This window comes from Pinus tabuliformis, chromosome 6 (genome assembly GCF_031772625.1).
Source record: "Pinus tabuliformis cultivar Carrire ecotype Pingquan chromosome 6, CPIR1, whole genome shotgun sequence".
In the NCBI taxonomy this organism is placed as follows: Eukaryota; Viridiplantae; Streptophyta; class Pinopsida; order Pinales; family Pinaceae; genus Pinus; species Pinus tabuliformis.
This window is the reverse complement of record NC_142292.1, coordinates 205,949,300-205,970,221: the sequence shown is the minus strand read 5'-3', so window position 1 is coordinate 205,970,221 and position 20,922 is coordinate 205,949,300. Positions and strand designations below refer to the sequence as shown.

The following is a 20,922-nucleotide window of genomic DNA, read 5'->3' as shown; positions in this document are numbered from 1 at the left end:
GAAAAGAATCATTCGTCAAACTGTCAGGATTGACTCCATACTTCTGTAATTCTGCTGTTGTTAACCAACTGGCATCCTCCATTGGTTGTCCCTTCCATTTGACTAGATACTGAAATAATCTTGTCCTCTATTTCTTTTGGATACTCTTTTCTCCAAAACAACTTCCACCTCTTTCTTGACTGCCTTTGGCATTTGTTCTTCCCAATTTAAAGTCTGAACTTCATCTTCTGTAGGTTCCTTCTATAACTCTGCCTCTGTCTCCTTGTATGGATATAAATCTGCAACATTGAAGATAGGTGATATTCCAATCCCTTCTGGCAACTCAATTTCATAAGCATTGGTTGAAAACTTCCTCACAATTCTGCATGGCCCTATCTTTTTCATCTTTAGTTTATTATAATTCCCAACAGGAAATCTTTCTTTCCTCAAGTACACCATCACTAGATCTCCCACTTGGAAGTCTTTTTCTTTCCTCATCATATCAGCTCTCTGTCTATATTTGTCACTGCTTTCTTGCAATCTGTCTTTGACATCTTCTTGTAGTCTTTGCATCTGCTCTGCAAACTCTTCGGCTTTTGCACTTCCGGTCTCCTGTTTTCCCAAATTTCTAAGCTCATACACACCTCTTGGATTCATTCCAAAAACAATCTGAAATGGACTCATCCCAGTACTTCGGTTTGGAGTGTCATTATAAGCAAACTTAGCTTGAGCAAGTGCTAAATCCCATTGCTTAGGATTTCGATACACTAAACTTCTCAATATGTTTCCCAAGCTTCTATTTACCACTTCGGCCTGTCCATCTATTTGAGGGTGATATGTTGAACTGAAACTAAGGTTGGCACCTAGTTTCTTCTAAAGAGTTCTCCAGAAATGCCCAACAAACTTTGTATCCCTATCAAACAGAATACTTATAGGCAATCCATGTAACCTTACAACTTCTGAAAAAAATATATTAGCAATATGTGTTGCATCACTAGTCTTTTTACATGCAATGAAATGTGCCATTTTAGAAAATCTATATACCACAACATAAATGGAATCATTTCCTCTTTGAGTTCTAGGTAATCCCAAAATAAAATCCATACTAACTGCATCCCATGGTCGGTCTGGTATTGGTAATGGTTGGTACAATCCTGTATTTTGGCTTCTCCCCTTAGCATGCTGACAGATCCTGCACTTCTCAACAAATTTCTTAACATTAGTTTGCATCTTTGGCTAGTAGTAAAAAGCATTTACCTGAGCAAAGGTTTTGTCTTGTCCAAAGTGCCCAGATAACCCTCCACTGTGTTTCTCCTTGATTATGTTTTCCCTCATAGAACATTTGGGAATACACAGTTTGTTACCTTTAAACAGTAAACCTCCTTGGATAAGATAATCTAACCACTGGCTTCTATTATGAACTGTTGGATTTTGTACAACTGCATAAATATCTTTAAATTCTGCATCATCTTTATACATATCAACCATTTCTTCAAATCCTACAACACCAACTCTTAATTCTTGCACAATGAAATTTAACTTGCTTAGAGAATCAACAACTTTGTTCAGCTTACCACTTGTATGTTTTATCACAAAAGTGAAACTCTGCAAAAATTCTACCCACTTGGAATGCTTCTGGTTTAATTTTGGTTGGTTGTTTATGAACTGTAATGCATGATTATCAGAATACAGTACAAACTCTTTTGGTAGTAAATAATGTCTCCATTTTTGTAAAGCTTGCACAATAGCATAAAATTCTTTATCATAAGAAGAATATTTCTTCTTAGCTTCATTTAGTTTCTCACTAAAGTATGTCATTGGTCTCTATTCCTGACTTAAAACTGCTCCAATTGCAACTCCACTAGCATCAGTTTCAACTTGAAAAACTTTTCCAAAATCAGGCAAAGATAAAACTGGTTTTTTTGTAATTTTCTTCTTCAGCAACTTAAAATTTCGGTCTGCTGCTTTTGTCCGCTTGAATGGTTGATTAGTCTCTTTGATTGTTTCAATAATTGATGCACAAATATGACTAAAACTTCTGATAAATTTTCTATAAAAACTTGCAATACCATGAAAGCTTCTTACCTTAAATATGTTTCTTGGAATAGGCCAGCTCCAAATTGCTTGGAATTTCTCTGGATCCATTTTCAAACCTTATTTAGAAACTACAAACCCCAAATAGATTAATTCTTCTTCCATGAAAATACATTTCTTCAGATTTATCGGCAGTTTCTCTTTCTGCAGAGTTCTTAGAACCAACTTAAGATGCTCCAAATGTTCTTCTTTGCTTCTACTAAAAACTAGAATATCATCAAGGCAAACAATGACAAACTTGCCTGCATATTCCTTCAAGACTTCATTCATCAATCTCATGAATGTGATGGGTGCACTAGTGAGTCCAAAAGGCATCGCTAACTACTCATACAACCCACTGTTTGTTTTAAATGCAGTCTTCCATTCATCTCCTTCTCTAATCCTTATTTGATGGTATCCACTCTTCAGATCTATTTTAGTAAAATACCTTGACCCACTTAAACAATCCATCAAATCATCCATGCGTGGTAAAGGAAATATATACCTTATAGTAATCTTGTTTATGGCTCTGGAAACAGTACACATGTGTTATTCACCTCCTTTCTTTGGACTGAGTACTGTTGGTACAACACATGGACTAAGACTCTCTCTGATTAATCCCTTATCCATCAGTTCTTGCACTTGTCTCCCAACTTCTGCATTTTCTTGAGGAGTTAACCTGTATGCTACTTTGTTTGGCAAACTTGCTCCAGGTATTAGATCAATGTGATGACTAATACTCCTGATTGGTGGTAATGCATTTGGTAGCTCATCCACAATAATATCAGCAAAATCATTCAAAAGAGTTCTAATTTCTTCAGATAAATCATCTAAGTTTGTGGAAGTCAAAATTATCTTAGGTCTCCTTATGACAACAAAATGTATCTGTTCATCCTTCTTGACTTCTTGCAACAATTCTTTCCCACTTATCAACATAACACTATTTCCAGGTGCTTCTTTGTCTGATTCATTCTTCAATGGCATCAGTGTATGTTTATTCCCATCCTTCTCTAGAGTATAAGTGTTTCTTCTACCATCATGTATAGCTTTCCAATCAAACTGCCAAGATCTTCCCAACAATACATGGGATACATCCATTGGCATTACATCACATAATACCACATCCATATAAGTACCAATCTGGATTTCTACTTTGCATTGTTTTGTCACAATAAGCTAATGTCCTTTTTGTAGTCATGATACTTTGTAAGGAGTAGGGTGTACTGTTTTCACTAATCCTAACTTGTCCACCATTTCTGTAGAAACTAGGTTATCAGTGCTTCCACTGTCAATTATCACTTTATAGCATTTTCCTTTCGACTTGCATGCAATTCTGAATAAACTCTTTCTCTAAGTTGGTTCTCCTGTCTCTTTATCTGCTTTAAGCAATACCCTTTTCAATAACAAAGATTCTCCTACTTCAGGTGATTCTTGCTTATTTGAAATTTGAGGTTTTTCTTCCTTTGCCTCAGCCACATTCACATTCTACTGATTTTTTGCTTTATTATGAGGACTGTCCCATGATCCATGTCCCCATTCTCCACATGTATAACACTAAATTTCTCTTCCTCGGACTCTTCCTCTGGGTGCAAATCTTCCTCTACTAAAGTCTCCTCTCTGTGGTGATCTACTACTTGAACCTCCCGCTTCACCCTAAGGGTGATGAAATCTTGATCTGGTAGTTCCTCTACCTCTTGCTGAACTTTTCTCTCTGTTCCTCTGATTTTGTTTCCTCAACATCTTCTCCTCTGCTTTCAAAGTTGCTTGATAGGCATCTTCAATTGTCTTCAGACTTAGCAAGTTGATTTCATCCTATATGTCATATCTCAAGCCATTGATGTGTCTGGCTACCTTTATATGTCATCCTCTGCATGTCCTGCTCTAATGCTCAACTTATAAAATTCTTCTGTATATTCTTTGACAGTCATCCCGTTTTGTCTCAAATTCTGTAACTGTCTGAAAAGATTTAAATGATAATCTTTTGGCATGAGTTTACCTTTCAACCTACTCACCATTTTATCCCATTGTTTGATCTTGGGCTTCCCCTTTCTTTCTATGGATGTTTTTTGTTCATCCCACCAAATAGTTGCATGACCCTTCAATCTGGTAACTGCAAATTTCACCTTCTTTTTGTCATCAACATCCTCATAGTTGAAATACTTGTCCAATGAACTGATCCAGTCCATCAACTCTTCTACATTGATATTCCCATCATACAAAGGTATTTCCACCTTTGGTCTTCCACTTACTTTGGTCAACATTTTGAGAACTTTGGTAGCTTCACTTTCATCCTCTTCTTCTTCCTTAGAAGATTCCTCTGCATCACTGGCATCTCCTTCATCAGGTGCTCTCCTTTGAGTAGTTTCCATTGTCTCCATCCTTGTACGTAGGTTTCGAATCTCTTCCAGCAGAACTGCATTCGCTATAGGTCTCCCCCGACCTATGCCAGCTCCTCTCCTTGAGCTCCGATACCAAATGATGTGGATGGTTACCAAAATTGATGTGGTAGTCTAGAATTAGACTAATGGTTCACTTAAAAACCAATCAGCTACGCGTTAAACATATTTTGTACGTGTATTCCCTCCCGAGGGTCCTGCTTGTCTGACCAATCACCGTCGGTCCTACTTTGACTTCTTACTCCCCGAGTGCTTCAATCTCCACTGTTGATCTGGCTTCTTCAGATCCAACGGATATCGCATCGTATCCGCTTGCCAACTAGTCCGATTGATTTCCACCATCGATCTATCCCGTTCGATCCAACGGTTATCGTGCAATCTCGCGCGATTACTTGCACGATCGATATCAGGTTAAGAGCACGCGAGATAAGTGGTTTCTTCGTGCTATGTGTCAACACCTTAGGTTAATCGCGCAATTTGGAAAAATACCATTTACCATTTATTTTCCACGCGAAATACCACTTACTGCTCTCTGAATACTACCCACGTGCTTAATACATAACCTTTAAGAAATATACTTTATATTGGTTGTGATTATCAATGAAACACATAAATGGAAAACAATACCTGTTTAGGGTCCATAATGTCGATACATAGATTCGAGAGAATTTCACACCAAGAATAATATGAAACACCACACTCAATCAATTATTTCAATAAAATAGAAATTATAGAGTCTTGGCCCTCTCGGCTCGATTACAACAATTTGTCTGACCTCTATTTCACTTGCAAACCCTATCTCTCTCTCAATCGCTCGCTTACTCACTCTCTTATTCCATCCAAAAATCTATCATTACTTTTTTTTCCTTTCTTTTTCGGATCAAATTCTATCCTAACAACATTGACAACTCAATCTCTATTTTTATCAGCTCAACTATTAAATCCCTATTCTCAAGCTCTGATACACACCTATCCTAACACTTATCTCCTATTCTAAAAATAATACAATGATTTAATTGTTACAATAATTGAAGTAAAGATCAATTCGAGAGATCCAACCCTCTCTCCTAAAAATTGATTTTGACCACTCACGTCAATAAAATTCATCTCTTATTAGCCACAACATGTGAACATACAATCACATTGCTGACTAAATTTGAATACTCCTACATCATAATCACACTAATTGTTATTTATATAATACATGTGCATGTAATTTGAATAAATACTAATTTCAAATAATTTTACAAAACAACCTAACTAATATAAACCTCATTGGAGTCAGCAAAAGTGTTTAAAAAACAATAAATTTATATTATGTAAAAACTACAAATACAAGTAAAACATATCATACTAAATCTTTTTTAAAATAAATGATTTTATTCTCTTTAAGGAAAATATATGTTTATTAAAAAAAAATACTACATAATACATCAAACGTGAATCGTATTTTAATATTTAAATAGTATATTAAAGTTGTAAAGTGAACCTTACTTCTCAAATCACTTTATTAAATATGAACTAAAAGATATGATACTGATACTTTTTTAATAAAGCATACTTTTAAGCATATTTTCATAGATTTGATAACATTTCTAAAATTTTAGCCATACATTTTTTTACAAAGCATATCTTTACAGATTTGATAACCTTTTATAAATTCTAAACACATCTTATTCTTTTTAAAGAATCATATTATATATATATATATACAAAATCTTGGAAGAATCATGTTGTTTTATCAATTTTTGAAATTATTAATTTTTTTATTTCAACTGTGTATAGATTTAGAGTTGTTCAAAATTTTGGCTGGAATCGCTACTCATCATCATGATAAACCCTTTGATTGCAAAGCTATTCGGAAGCATGCTAGCAAGTGGGCAGAAGAAGGAGATAAGCGTGCTAAAGAGCAAGTAGGTTTTAGACCTAAACATTCCAGAGTTGATCATTGTATAACTTTAATGCACATCATTGAAAAAGTTTGGGAGAAAAAGGAAGAAGTCTTTTGTTGCTTTGTTGATTTCAGAAAAACGTTTGACTCGGTCCATGGGGATAAGCTTTGGCACAGAATGGAGGAACTTGGGGTTCCTAAACATTTGAGAGAAACTGTGCATAGGCTGTATGAAGAGGTGAAAGTCAAAATTAGAACTTCAGTAGGCATTTCTGAAAGTTTTAGAAGCAATATTGGGGTCAAGCAAGGTTTCCCACTGTCTCCTACCCTTTTTGGTTTATATATCGACAAGCTTGAGAAGTGGTTAAATTCGCAAGGGGGTGATGGTATCTATTTGGGCAAGTTTGTTATAAGGCTTCTTTTGTATGCAGATGACCTTATTCTGATTGCTAAATCGACTCTTGGTTTGCAAGAGCACTTACTATCCCTTGAGCATTTTTTTAGAAGTGTGTGGATGCAAGTCAATATCAGCAAAATGAAAGTAGTGGTTTTCTCTAAGAAAAGAAAACATAACCAGCATAAATTCTACTTTGAAGGAAACATTCTAGAAGAAGTTGTGGATTACAAATACCTAGGAATTGACTTCAACAAAATCTAAGTTGGAATGGTTGTAGAAAGAAAAGAACTTTGGGGGGTTGGAAAGCATTTTATGATTTTCAAAATAGGTGTAGAGAGGCAAAGTTATGGGACTGGAAAACCACTCAAACTCTTTTTGGGCTTCTAGTGATTCTAGCGATTCTCCATGGTTGTGAACTATGGGCCAACAGTACATCCGATATGCAGTGGAGACAAATTGAGAAAATTCAGAAGCATTTGATTACAAACAAATTCAAGATTAAAAGTGCATTTTCTTATGCTATCTTGTTAAGTGAAACAGGGACTACTCCTATTGAAGCAATTGCTATGGTGCGAGTCATAAGGTATTTAAAAAAAATTGAGCAAATAAAGAGGGTAGATGGCCTAAGGTTGTCTTTAATGATAGATTGTGCAAGAGCAAAAAACTTGGATGCAGCAAAATAACAAATGGTTTAGTAAATGGGATATTTGCTTGAACGCGTGTCCCATAAACAACAAAGAGATAAAATCTTTTGTTATGGAAAATTTCCACAAGTGTACTTGGTATAAAGAACTAGGAAGAAAGAAAAAGTACTATATTGAAGTGTTTAATCCCACTCATAGTCATCAACCAAAAGCATACATAGAGGCCAATATCTATTGGAGAGCCAAAATTCTTATTGCTTAGTTGAGGACTAATTCTCATCAACTCCTTTGTGAAACAGGGTGCTGAAAACGGCCAAAAGAAGTGTGGGAGGAAAGAGTATGCATTTTTTGTTCTTCCGGAAAAGTGAAAACAGAAAAACATTTCATTTTAGAATGTTAGGCCTTCAAAGACAACATGGAAAGTTATGCAGATATGTTGACAGCTAGCTCTTGGGATAATCTATTTAGCGAGGGGTTTGTCGAAAAGCTAGGGGAATTTATTTTGAAGCTTCACAGAAAAAGGGTCGAATACATTAAGCAGATGAAGAAGCAATATGTCCCATAGGCTATCTTTAGCCTCGTGGATGTTAAAATAATTTATTTCTTCTTTCTTTCAGAGAAAGCAAACCATAGTGGATTAGAAAAGAGTATCCACTCTTTTCCAATCCACTATAATTTTGCTTCTATCCCTCTTGATAAATAGTGAATCCAACAAAAACTTTAAATCACTCTAAATCTATACAGAGTTGAAATCTGAAAATTAACCAACAACAAAATTATAATATTAAATATTAAATAAATAATATATTTGACAAAAAAATATATTTAAATTATTATTACATCAACTATTTCTAATTTACTATTAAATTATAATATAATAAATATTTGTTTCTTATATTATTATATACATTTTTAAATTATTTTTAATCTAATTTATTATCAAACATTATTTTATGATTTATATTTTTAAAAATAATAATATTATTCTAAATTTTCAATATAAAATTATATAATTATCTCAACCCAATTTAAATCATTTATATTTTATAACTTATCAATTTTAATTTACACTTTACTTAAAATTTTAAATAAACTCAACTAACTTATGCAATTACAGTTAACTTAGTTTAGTAAAGTTAAATTAAATTAAATTAAAATAAAATAATTAATATTTATAAATATGAGACATATCTCCAAAAACCATGTGATAATATACCAGATAAATAATATACCATGATTGTAGAATACATTCCAAGGCCTATGAATCCAAAAAATGTTGTTATGATTGTCGAATACATCTCACGAAGGTATATGAATCACATCTTAAGGGTTTTTTTAAAGTGTATTCTCATTACTTTGTTTATTTTTTGAAGTTAGGTGTTAACATTGGGTTTGATTTTCACAATCTCCAAGGTCTATTCCCGGGGAAGGTGAATAAGGGAAGATTTTATTATTTTTCTAAAATTGCGGTGTAATAGTGCATGTGGTGGTTTGATTTTCACAAGTTTCGAGATTTATTTCCAAAATATTAACTCTTCCTTAACATATGGAATAATAGAAAAATAAATATATTTTAATTATTTTATTACTTTTTCAAAAATATAGTGCCACCCTCTTTTATATATAATATCTTATTTATAGAAATTATAAATAAGATATCTTATTTATAGAAATTATAATATCTTATTTATAGAAATTATAAGTATTTTTAAAGATATTTTATATAAAAATATTGTTATTTTATAATACTTTAAAATAGGTTATAAATTATTAATAGATTTTAGTTTAGGTGGTTTAGCCAACAATTTGTGTTTCCAATTAAATGGATTCAAGACTCTCGAAATATATAGTAATTAGTTGGTTCATATTTGTGAAGTGATGTAGTAATTGTTTTTATTATTAATTAGGTTCAAGTTTATGAAAATATGTAGTAATTGATTGATTCAAATCAATTAACTTGTTTGTGATATTTTCTAAAATATATTTTAAATAAATATTATAAAAATATAATTTAAATATAAATTTAACGTAAAAATGAAAAAATTATATTTTATTAAAAAAATGTATTTTAGATATTTTTAATAATAATAAAAAATTAGATTTAAAATTCAAGTAGTAATTGGATTACTTTGTTTCATATATTTTTAAATAAATATTATTAAAAATATAATTAATGTAAAACTTATATATATTCTAATTTTAAAAACTAATTTTATTTTAATAAAAAAAATATAATGTAAAAACTAAAGAAATTCTTTATATATTTAAGTTTCTAAAAATAATTTTATTTTATTAAAAGGTTATTTTTCCCGTGGAAAAAGTCGCACTTTTTTTATTGATAAAGAAACTGCATTTTGCAGATGCGTAGCATATACAATATTCAAGCATAGCCTGTCCTTCTTGTCCAGTCAAAACTGTATTTGCCAATTAAGGCTTTTTAAAGTAACATAAAAAGAGTCTATAAATATATGTACTGCTCTACGCAGAGAGCCCTGTAGCTATATGTACTGATAAAAAAGTATATAGCAGTGAGTATTTACATATGACTGTCAACCACTGTGCAGAATAAACAAAATTGCAAAATTACAGAATGTCATTTCTGTGAAGCTGTCAAGTTTCCAGCTCTATGAACAGCCTATGGTAGTACTGGTAACAGTTGTCGTCCCTCTCCTCCGTAATTAACCAGCTAGTATCATCCCTGTGCGCCGCCTCCTTAGATAGGTTGTCGACGGCTGTGTTGCATTCCCTGTAAATGTGACGAAAAGAGAAGATGTCAAAATGTGTTATGAGTCGATGTGCTTCATCCAATATATGTTGTAGAGAGTATGAATTGCAGTGAGCTGATTTATTCAACCAGTTACATATAATTTGTGAATCTCCAAATAGTTGTAATTGTTTGCAGTTTTTGGATAGTGCAAAATGAATGATGTTTTTCGCTGATACCAATTCTACAAAATTATTTGTTCCCCTTCCCAGACCCATTTGGATTTTGTAAACATGGGAGTCAGATAAGTGAAGAATAGCTCCACCCCCGCAGCCCCTCTCCTGAGCTGAGCCGTCAAAATAAGCCCAAGGGTGGGAATGATCAATGGGTTCAGGGATAATGTTCCTATGGTTCTGAGGCTCCTCCTCGTTAGGGATGGAGTTATAATCAGCTAAAATCCTTGAAGAGATAGAAGGCCAATGGGGGGGTCTCTGTAAAAAAATGGCTTGGTTCCTGGCAATCCAAATGGCCCAGCTAATAAGAAGTGGTACATTTTTGAGTTTTGTAGATCTACAAGTGAACCACACATTCCAAGAATCCAATAGAGTAGGACCCTGCCATTTCAAATTAGTAGAGATAGAGAGAAGTATGCCGTTCCAGAGATCCTGTGTGAGCGGACAGTGAAGAAAGAGGTGTTCAGTATCTTCATTTTCACTTCTACAGAGATGGCACCAGAACGGCCCTGCATATGATCTTTTCATCAAGTTGGCCCCGGTCGGGATTTTGTTGTGTAGTATAGACCACATGAGTATTTTTGACCGGGGAGGCGCCTTCAGCTTCCATAGGTGTTTCCACCATGGAGCCAGATCTGGTGGCTTGTGTCCTTCCAACAGTACCAGGTAACCATCCTTGGGGGCATATGATCCGTGTTTAGCATGTGCCCATATAAGCTCGTCCTCCCCATTAGTAATCCTAATGTGAGCTTCCGATAATGCATTAGTGTAGTTGTTCCATTCCTGTACCCAGCATCTAGGTATATTCAGAGTAATTGCAGATTTCCATGCTTGATGTAAGATAGTGGAATGCACCCCATCTGCTATCTGGTTGATATGTGTAATACCATTTTCCTGCAGGTGTCCTCTCAGGCCATCTGAGAGTGTATGAGCATTCCCGCAGCCCACCCAGGGGTCTAAGCCTATCTAAATCTTAGCCCCCGATCTAATTCTCCATGTTAATCCACTGCGGATAAGCTCCTTTGATTTGTTAACCGCCTTCCATATTATAGAGATGTTATTCTGCCAGATATCTTGTCTGATCTAGTCGAGGACACTGGCTAGATGGATGTATTTAGATGTAGCAACCTTCGTCCAAAGGCTATCATTTTTTAACAGTTGCCACCCGAGTTTGGAGGCCAATGCTTGTGAGAAAGGTCCAAGTCTCTTGATGCCCCATCCTCCCCAGCGCTTAGGTAAAGACAGAGAGTCCCAGCTCATCCATGCAAATATTCTCCTAGGTTGGTTCCCTTTCCACAAAAACCTACAGCACAGATTTTGTAGGCGTGACAGAATACCCCTGGGAATCCATGCAAGAGTCATCCAATACACCGGGGTGGCTTCTAAGACGGCCTTGATGAGTACCAGTCTCCCTGCCCTGGATAAATATTTATGGTACCAAATATTTAGCCTCTTCTCTACCTTCGAAATCAGCCATGTCCAATCAGCAATCCTGTAACCACAAGGTTTGAGCCTGTACCCTAGATATTTGAGGCCCTCTTCCAGTTGTACCATAACAAAAGCAAATCTCCTAAGGGCAAATTGGACCTCATATTGAGAACAACCAGTGGCGGTTATAGTGGATTTCGATTCATTTATGACCATGCCCGTGGCCTTAAGGAATATACTGAGGACACGAGAGAAAGCGGAAGTGTCCCCAATATCACCATTAAGGAGGATCAATATGTCATCAACAAACAATAAGTGGGTGAGAGTACAATCATCAGTGATTTTGATTCCCCTTATATGCCCCAATCTGCATTCCTCTCCAATAATTCGACTGAGACCTTCCATGATAAGAAGGAAAAGCAGTGGTGAAAGAGGGCATCCTTGCCTCAGACCCCTTTCCGCATGAAAGAAGGGGGAGGCAGAACCATTTATCAATACACTAAAGGAAACATTCGATATGCAACAAAAAATCCATTTGATGAAAGATAAGGGGAAACCCAGATGGGTCAGCAGCATGCGAAGATAGAGCCAGTTGACCTTGTCAAAGGCTTTGGATAGGTCAATTTTCAGGATCATGCCTTTCAGGTTCCGGGTCTGAACAGAATGGAGAAGCTCTTGTGCGGTTCTGACAGCTTCATGAATTTGATGATTCTGAAGAAAAGCAAACTGTTCGGGAGAAATGTGAGCAGAGAGTACAGGCTTGAGGCGATTAGCTATGATTTTGGCAATGATCTTATAGATGCAGTTACAGAGGGATATGGGGCAAAAATCATCAAAGGAGTTAGGTTTGTCCACTTTAGGGATAAGGGCAATAAAAGTGGAGTTGAAGCTGTCCCACATTCAACCTCTCTGCCTGCATTCTTCAATCAATTTCAATAGATCTACTCCCAAAATGTTGAAGAAAGCAGAGTAAAACTCAACAGTCCAACCGTCCAGGCCAGGGCTCTTATCCTTTTTCAACCATTTAAGAGTTGCTTCAAGTTCTCCCATGCTGACTTCCTTAGATAGTTCCAGTCCCACTTCCTCATCGACGAACCTAGGAAATATCTGTGCAATGCGCATAATCTCCCTCATAGTGGCATGAGGAGGCTCCTTGTAAATCCTCTTGAAATGTGCAGTAGCTAAAGAAGCAAGCCCTCTAAAAGTGTTAACAGAAGAGCCATCCTCCTTCTTAAGTTCCCAGATGGTATTAATCGCCTTTCTCCCATTAGCCTATCTATGAAAGAACTTTGTGTTGTCATCACCCTCTTTGAGCCAGATAGCTTGGCTGCGAAGTCTCCAACATTCTTCCCTATCCTTCAAAATCTGAGCCCTTTTGTGGAGTAGTTCCGCAAGCTTATCCTTTTGTTCCTGCGAGGTGAGAATCCCCTCCGAATCCTCCTCCATTTTTGCAATTCCTTCCTCAGCTGATTTGAGGTCTTGTTCATCCTGCTCCTTTTTCCTCCTGGCCCATTCGATAGATATCTTCTTCAGCTCATATAAGTTGCAGGCAAATCCTTCCGCTATGAGCCCTTCTGAATCCACCGGGTGAGCCTTCCAATACTCACTGACTACCTTAAGGTAGCCAGCATCCCTTAGCCAAGTAGAGTTGAATTTAAAGGGGGCTTTGGGCTTCTCATGGATGTCAGATAGCTCCATATAGATAGGCCTATGATCAGAGACTCCTCTCGAGCCTATCCATTGCCTGATCTGATAGCCTCGATTGACAAGGGCTTCTCTGATAAGGAAGCGATCTAGGCGCCTGGCCAGGCTGGCCTCTCCAGTTCTATTATTCCTCCAAGTAGGCTGGAGCTTAGCCGAGGGGATGTCTACCAGATTGTGAGAGTCCAACAAGTCTTCGAAAAATATAGACAGGGAGTCAGCCTGGGCGTTAGGACCCCAAGACTCCGCAAACCCCATTGAGAAATTAAGGTCACCACCGAGGATCAAGAAGTCTTCTTGAAATGTAGAGGATGAGAGCAGATTACGCCAGAAAACCTCTCAGTCCCGACAAGGCCCATAAATGTTAAATAGCCTTAAATTGGAGTCTAGGGCTGATGAGTAGATATCAATACCCAGGTATCCCACCCCCCCCAGATGTTGAGCATCCTAATGGAGTGATTGCAGAAACCTACAGATAAACCGCCAGAGCGGCCTATCGCATCCAGAGAAAAGAAAGTCCAACCCGGGAGCCAGGATTCCAGGAGGGGGGAGATGGTGCAGTTGGGTCCAAGGGTTTCTTGCAAGAAAATGATGTCCACAGATTCTGAATGAAGCAGGCGCCTCAAGGCTAGTTTTTTCCCTGGGCTAGCCAACCCTCTGCAATTGAAGGACAGGATCTTCATGGAGGGGGAGGGGATGGGGTGCCTTCATCTCTAAGACCCCAGGGAATTTGTGCTTGTCTGCCAGATACAATCTCGGCTCCCACCCTATGCCTGGCCTTGGAGAGGTTGGAGGGCCGCCCACGGGGGAGTTTAGGGAGATGGGGAAAGGAGATAGACCCAAAACCAACTGCATCCTTGCCGAGCGAGCGGAATTTGGATCGCGTCGGGTAATGGTGGTCCTTACTAGGAGAGAGCCCCAGGGAGGGAAGGGGAAGGGAAACCAGGAGGGAGGGTCGAGGGGGAGAACCCTGGGAGGGGGAGACCACCATAGGGCAGTGCAACGAGGGGAGGGGAGGAAAAGGGGGGGGAAGAGAAGCAGTGGGAACAGAAGGGGAAGGGGAACACACCGAAGCATCCACTGGGGGGGAAGGACCTTGCGAATGCAATGCAGAAGACAATATATCATCAGAAACAGAATTAACAATGAGTGAGGAAGAGGGAACTGTACCCGCGGTGAGAGCCTCCCCAGAAGCCGCCCGAGCTTGTGTCAACGACGGAGAGGGTGGTCTAGGTGGAGTATTCCCCCGCTTCTTGCTGGGACCTAGATCTGCAACGACACTCATCTCGGCCACCTCATGTGACGGTTGTTCCTCCATCGGCTGCTCTTCCGTGGTGGAAACCAGGGGTGCCTGAAAGTGCTGCTCATGAACCCTCTGAACCTGGCCTCTGTTAGGATTGAGAGGGCAGTCTCAAAAAATATGACCAACCTTATGACAACGCCGGCATCTATAGGGCACCCCCTCGTAATCCAAGATCTGCTTTCTAGTAAGGTTCCGCCACTGGATGGTTATGAATTCCTGCAGACCCCCACGAGTATCCATGTGCACCAGGATTCTAGCATAAGACATCTTCCCCGTGACAAGGTAGGACTTGTCTGAACCCATGTACAAATCGAGATCATTTCCAATCCTCTTGTAGATTTATTCCGAATAAAAATGAGGGGGAAGCCCACGTAGCCTGACCCAGATAGGCCCTATCCCGAGCTGTTCTGAATCAGGATCAAAAAGTGGTGACCATCTTTTCAGGTGAACTGGGGCATTATCAAAATGCCAGTAGGAGGAAAGCACCCAGTTGGTGTGATCCAGCCGCGCAAACCTGAGAGCAAACCACCCACGCACGAAAGTCTGTACGGTGGGCAGATCCGTGAGTCTATGGCCCCAAACTTCAGAAACCCATGCTTTAAGTCTATCTACTGAGTAGTTTCGTCCTCGAATCCTGCCAACTAAGACCCAATCTGCAATATCCATAGACTCCGCCAGTTGAATGTCTTCTTCCAACCGAAGGATGGCATCGTCGGACTTCGATTTGAAACACTTAACCTTCTTCCTGGGTCGTGCCTCCTCAGACGCCCTAACCTCAGGGTTAAGCCTGGATGGAGAGCCCGGGGGGGAAGGGGGAGAAGGGGTGGCAACAGGGAGAGGAGGGAGGGAGGGAATAACAGGGGGAGGGGCGGGATCCTGAGGCAGATGCTGCGGGGCTGGCGGCAATGGAGCTGACGTAGGAGGAACAGATGAAGGACCACCAGAAAGGGGAAAATAGGGAGGGTCAGCCCAGGATTCCAGGGGATTAGGGTTTAGACAGCCAGATGCAAACCCTAGCGAGGACGGAGAGACTGGTGGGGAGGAAAGGGACGGCCAGGTAAGGGGAAAGTCCGGTAGAATGACCGAACGACCAAATGGCCCAGAGATCAGAGGCAAATTGGCGATGGTCGCATTCAGCTCACAGGTGAATGGAGAGCGGTTTGCCCTAGCTGAGTGCGGAGTAGTCCAAACAGAGCCTTTCGGCAGGGGATCCTCCGAGTAATCTACTAACTCGAGGTCCATAGTTGTTGGAAACCGCAAAAGCCAGCTAGCTGTAACTGACAGTGAAAGGTGGAAAGCAGGGGAGACAACCCTAACGGAGGGTCTCAGCTAAGGTAAACCACAACAGTATACCGCAGTAAAAATGCATTGTAGGCTTGAAGGGAACAGGAAAAAGTGATAGCCGCGATAGGGGTACCGGTCGACGAGGACATACCAGCGCATACCACCTACTGCAAAGATTGGGCTCCACGTACCGTCATCCATATTCTCCATCGTTGTCGAGCTGCAAAGTCCTCATCCTTTCCCCACTTGATTTTCGAAAATCATTTATTAAAAAGTTATATTTTAAAATTAAGTATATTTAAAGTAGGTATGATTCAAAATAATCTCAAAAATAGAATGGGAGTTTGATCGGGACTTAAAAAAATTAAAAAATAAAAAATAAAAGAAAGAGTTACACACTTGAAAAAATAAGTAGTTGAAGTAATTAAGAGAGAGCGCACAAATATTCAGGGAGATATAATTTTGGATTGTATGTAGCAGTTTTATGTAAGTGTCTTATAATTTTATACATATATGTAGAATAATTCTGTACAATAGTCTTATGTAGAATAGTTTTATGCATTACTCTCATGAATAAGTCATGTACAATAGTCTTATGTAAAATAGTTGTATGCATTAGTCTCATGAATAGATCATATATTTGTATAAAAAAATGGTATAATTACTTTTTTCTGGTAAAGCAATATAAGCTTAGTTCATGGTGGTTTTGATAACATGTAGTTTATGGAGGTTTCCTTTTAAGTTTTTTTAAAGAAATAAAAAACTATTTTTTAAAAATAATTATATTTATATCTATAAAATAGATTTTATGTTTTTTAATTCTCAACTATGATTTAATATTATAAAAATATAATTAAAAAAATAGAATTTTTACATTAATAATTTGATTTTATATTCCAATATAAAAATATATATTGTTATTTTACATTATTTTAATTTATTTTACAAATAATTTGTGTCCAAGATAATAATATCATTTTAAATTTCCATCATAAAGTAAATTAAATTAACAAATAGATAAATTCCACTTCAATGTATTTTCATTTATAATTTTGTCAAAACTTGTAATTTCTCAAATTAATAAAAAATTAACCTCAAATAAATAGCATATGCCTTAAAATTTGAATTTATATCTTTATAAAAATAAAAAGTATTCTAACTCAACCATAATGCAATAAGCATACTCTTTATATTATTATACAAACTTATCAAATTCTCTAATACAACCTAACCTAACTAATTGATATTTAAACATTAATATTTATAAATAATATACTAATTAATATTCAAACATTCAAATTTATAAATAATATACCACAATCAAGGATTATAAGTTTGACATATTCAATCATTTTTTCATTCAAATTGTTTATAATTTCCAAAGACCATCATTTCACTTGAAGTACCTAGCATAAAATTATATAACTTAGTCGGTTCTATCCAAAAATGTTTATAGATTTATGATGTTTATATGAATCATTTAGAATTTTCAATTTTTTTTTGATAAGGTGATATTTTGTATTACCTTGCAACAACATTACATCTAGTACATCAGTCACCATTCTCACTTGCATATATTATGATAAGTGGTCTCAATCTATCCAGTGGGAAACTAAATGTTGTTGACCACCTCCCTATAGAATAAGTAGTCAAGTATTTCAAGAATCTCAACATCTAAAGCATAACAAGAGATTCTATTGCATAATCCTTGAACAAAAGACTGAAAGTTGAAAAAAAACTAACAAATATCATGAAACAATTAGGTACCATAAGAGGTTACTAGCACATGATCTTGCACACTAGATCTCAAAGGAGTTGACGTAGTAAGGATGCAAGGGATATGTCTTTCAATCTGAGCCATATGTGTGCCCATTCTTTCCATATAGAACCGTTGGTTTCTCTATTCCCATTTCACATCTTCAGACCTACAAAAACATTATACCTTTTGGCTGGCCTCCCATTAAGGACCCTGCCCAATAGAGTTTCCATTTGCTAATAGAGGGACAAAGCTTAATAATAGTACCTTTTCATTCCCCTAATATGACCAGGGTCAAGAACCCACGGTCTTATTTCCTCAATGACCTTTGAAAATGAGAGGCTTTCCTATCTCTCATTATTATGGTCTCCAGGTTCTGCATTTCGTTCTAAATTTATGGGGGATCCACAACATGAAAGGTTTCTATAGCCTCCTAGGCATGTCTTGGGCTCGAGATCGGCCCTTGGGGGCCAACCCCCCACCCCCCCCCCCCCCAACTTTTCATACACTGTCTCTGCATTAGATTTGAGTGACTACACTGTCACGAGTAAGAACCAACCTGGCTAGAAAATAAGGACTAGATGCAGAGTTGAGATAGATAAACATGAAACCACCAGGCAAGAGGGGAGGGGACCTATGGAGAAACAACACCACTCAGCCTAAATAAAAACCAACGGGTGAATGCATGAAGATGGATTACACTTTTTGGCAAGCACATAAATTAGAAGGGAGAAAAAAGTAGCTCGATTGAGCTATATTTTAGCACTCGATTGAGCTATATTTTAGCACTCGATCGAGCTCCTACGTAACCCACAATTACATAGGAGCTTGATCGAGCTATTTTTTTAAGCTTCCCGCCCAAAACACAACGGGGATTTTATAGTTTAAATGGATCGATCGAGCCCTTTTTTAACCATGCCAAGTGCTTGATCAAGGGTTTGTTAAACCCTCAATCAAGCTATTTCAAAATTTACCTTAAGAACTCGATCGAGCTTTCTAAGTGCTCAATTGAGCTGTTGAGGGCCTAGAAAATGGAGTTTTAGCTCCTCTTCTGTAGATTTCTCTGCAACACCATTTTGTACCCTAGCAAACTTTAGGAATAATTTGTCCTTATGTGGTGGAGTTGATCATGTTGGATTCATGAAGGAATCCTCTATCCAATGGCATATGAGTTTGACATTTTCAAATTTATATGATATTTTTCATCTAATTTCTTTTAAACATAATGCTTGAATTTTTTTTGGATAGTTTCAAAGGGGTTGAATAAAAAATCAATAACATAAAATATACAAAACGAAAAAAATCAAAAAATCAAAATATCTTCATTGACGAGTCCTCTTCAAAAGGGTACTCTTGATTTTTGAATTTATTTAAAGAATAGAAAAAAATGTTACATGAACACGTGTGTGCAAAATGCAATTGAAATATTACTTTACCAACATTGAAAATTAATTAAGAAATATAATTTTTCTTAAAAAAATATTTAATATGAAAAACTTAGTTCGCTCCATGTAGATAATATATATATATATAGATATATAATGTTTTTAAATTACACATTTTAGACTAAGCTATGCTACATGAACACACACATACCTCTTAAGTTGTGCCAAAATTTGCAAGGATAAGCATATTCATTTAATGGAAAATTGACATATTATACGACACTAATTTTTTTTGCAAAAAGTATCATTAGGACAACAACATAATTCTCGACAAATTTTATTTTTACTTAGAATAAAAAAATTCACAATGCTTATATGAATTTTGAGGGCTTGAGTTTCACATGGAGATGGTCTGCACTCTGTGCTCTAGGGTTCGACATTCTCTGCAACGGCAGGCCGCTGTAGACAGCAGAAGACCTGCAACCACTAACGGGATCAGGAAATCTTAACATCTGCCAAAGCGTACAGTATTCTATGGAACCCCCTCAGGGGGAGGGCGATGCGCCTCCCCCACAAAACGACAATGGGCGGCAACAGAGCAAGGAAAGAAACAAGCCAGCAAACCAGGACGAGGTTAACGTGGATTTGAATTCACAACAGACAAAACATGACAAAAAGCAACCTAAGGTCTACTCGACAACATGCAAACCTGTAGCCTCTGAGCGTCCGAAGGTAGAACTTCCAGGACATAGAATCAATGCGCAGATACAGTTTATGAGAGATCACGCTTTTGGATAGCTGCAAAATGGCACCCAAAGGGACATATAACCCTACAATTGGGACCAAAAGGGTTCTTCACGGCCATTTTCAACTGCCTGGAGGATCGGAACATAATTATGGATGGAGGGCCTTACTTCTTTAATGCTGCTGGACTGTATCTTAGAGGATGGATAGAACGCTTCAACCCGAACAAGGAGGATCTCAGCTGGGCTCCTGTTTGGATCCACCTATACTCACTTCCAGTGGAATACTGGGAGGAAGACTCCCTTCAAGCAATTGGAAATGTTCTGGGTGAATTCATAAAAGTGGCAGAGGAAACAAAAATCCACAGATACACCTCCTTTGCCCTTACATGCGTCTATATGAACCTTAACCAGGCTCTCCCAGATGCGGTAAGTGTTTTTCATGATGACATTGAATGGGTTCAGCTGATTGATTATGAACATGTGCCATTTAGATGTCGAAGATGCCATGCCCTGGGACATTTATTCAGGGGCTGCCCTTTAACTCAAAAACCCTCTCCTGCCTCTGGACTGGATTCATCTGAGGCAGATGGCTTTACCAAAGTAGAAAATCGCAGGAAATCCCACAAGAAATAGGCCTCAAACTCCAAAATGCAGCATACCAGCTCCTCCAAACCCTCTACAAGCAATAGCTTTAAAGTCTTAGCTAGCCAAATTGACCCAAGCTTGGATTCTCCCACTCCACCAGAGAAAGAGTTGATGAAAGATAAACATTCGAAGCAAGCAGATCCCACATCGCCTCAGGCAGATCCTCGATTCAAGGGAGCCTCTTCTTCAGATAAGCAAAAGGTATTAGCATGGAATACTCAAGTTATGGAGGTGGATGCCCTACAACCTAATGCCAGTTTAGAAGAAGAACCAAATGAGGAGTTAAATTATCCACAGATCATGGAGGAAGAAATAGAAGCAATAGATATAGGGGAGCTGGACATTCCAGGCCTAGAG

At 37.6% G+C, this 20,922-nt stretch overlaps 1 protein-coding gene across 1 annotated transcript; it reads left to right on the top strand.

The window, feature by feature from the left end:
• Window positions 1-20,070: 20,070 nt before the first annotated feature.
• On the top strand, window positions 20,071-20,553 carry LOC149258171 (uncharacterized). The gene has a single exon (XM_089404448.1). The coding sequence runs from the start codon at window positions 20,071-20,073 to the stop codon at window positions 20,551-20,553; it is 483 nt and encodes a 160-aa protein (XP_089260574.1).
• Window positions 20,554-20,922: the final 369 nt, after the last annotated feature.

Coding starts and splice junctions, on each gene's coding strand:
- LOC149258171 (XM_089404448.1), top strand. CDS start 20,071: ATGGATGGAGGGCCTTACTTCTTTAATGCTGCTGGACTGTATCTTAGA.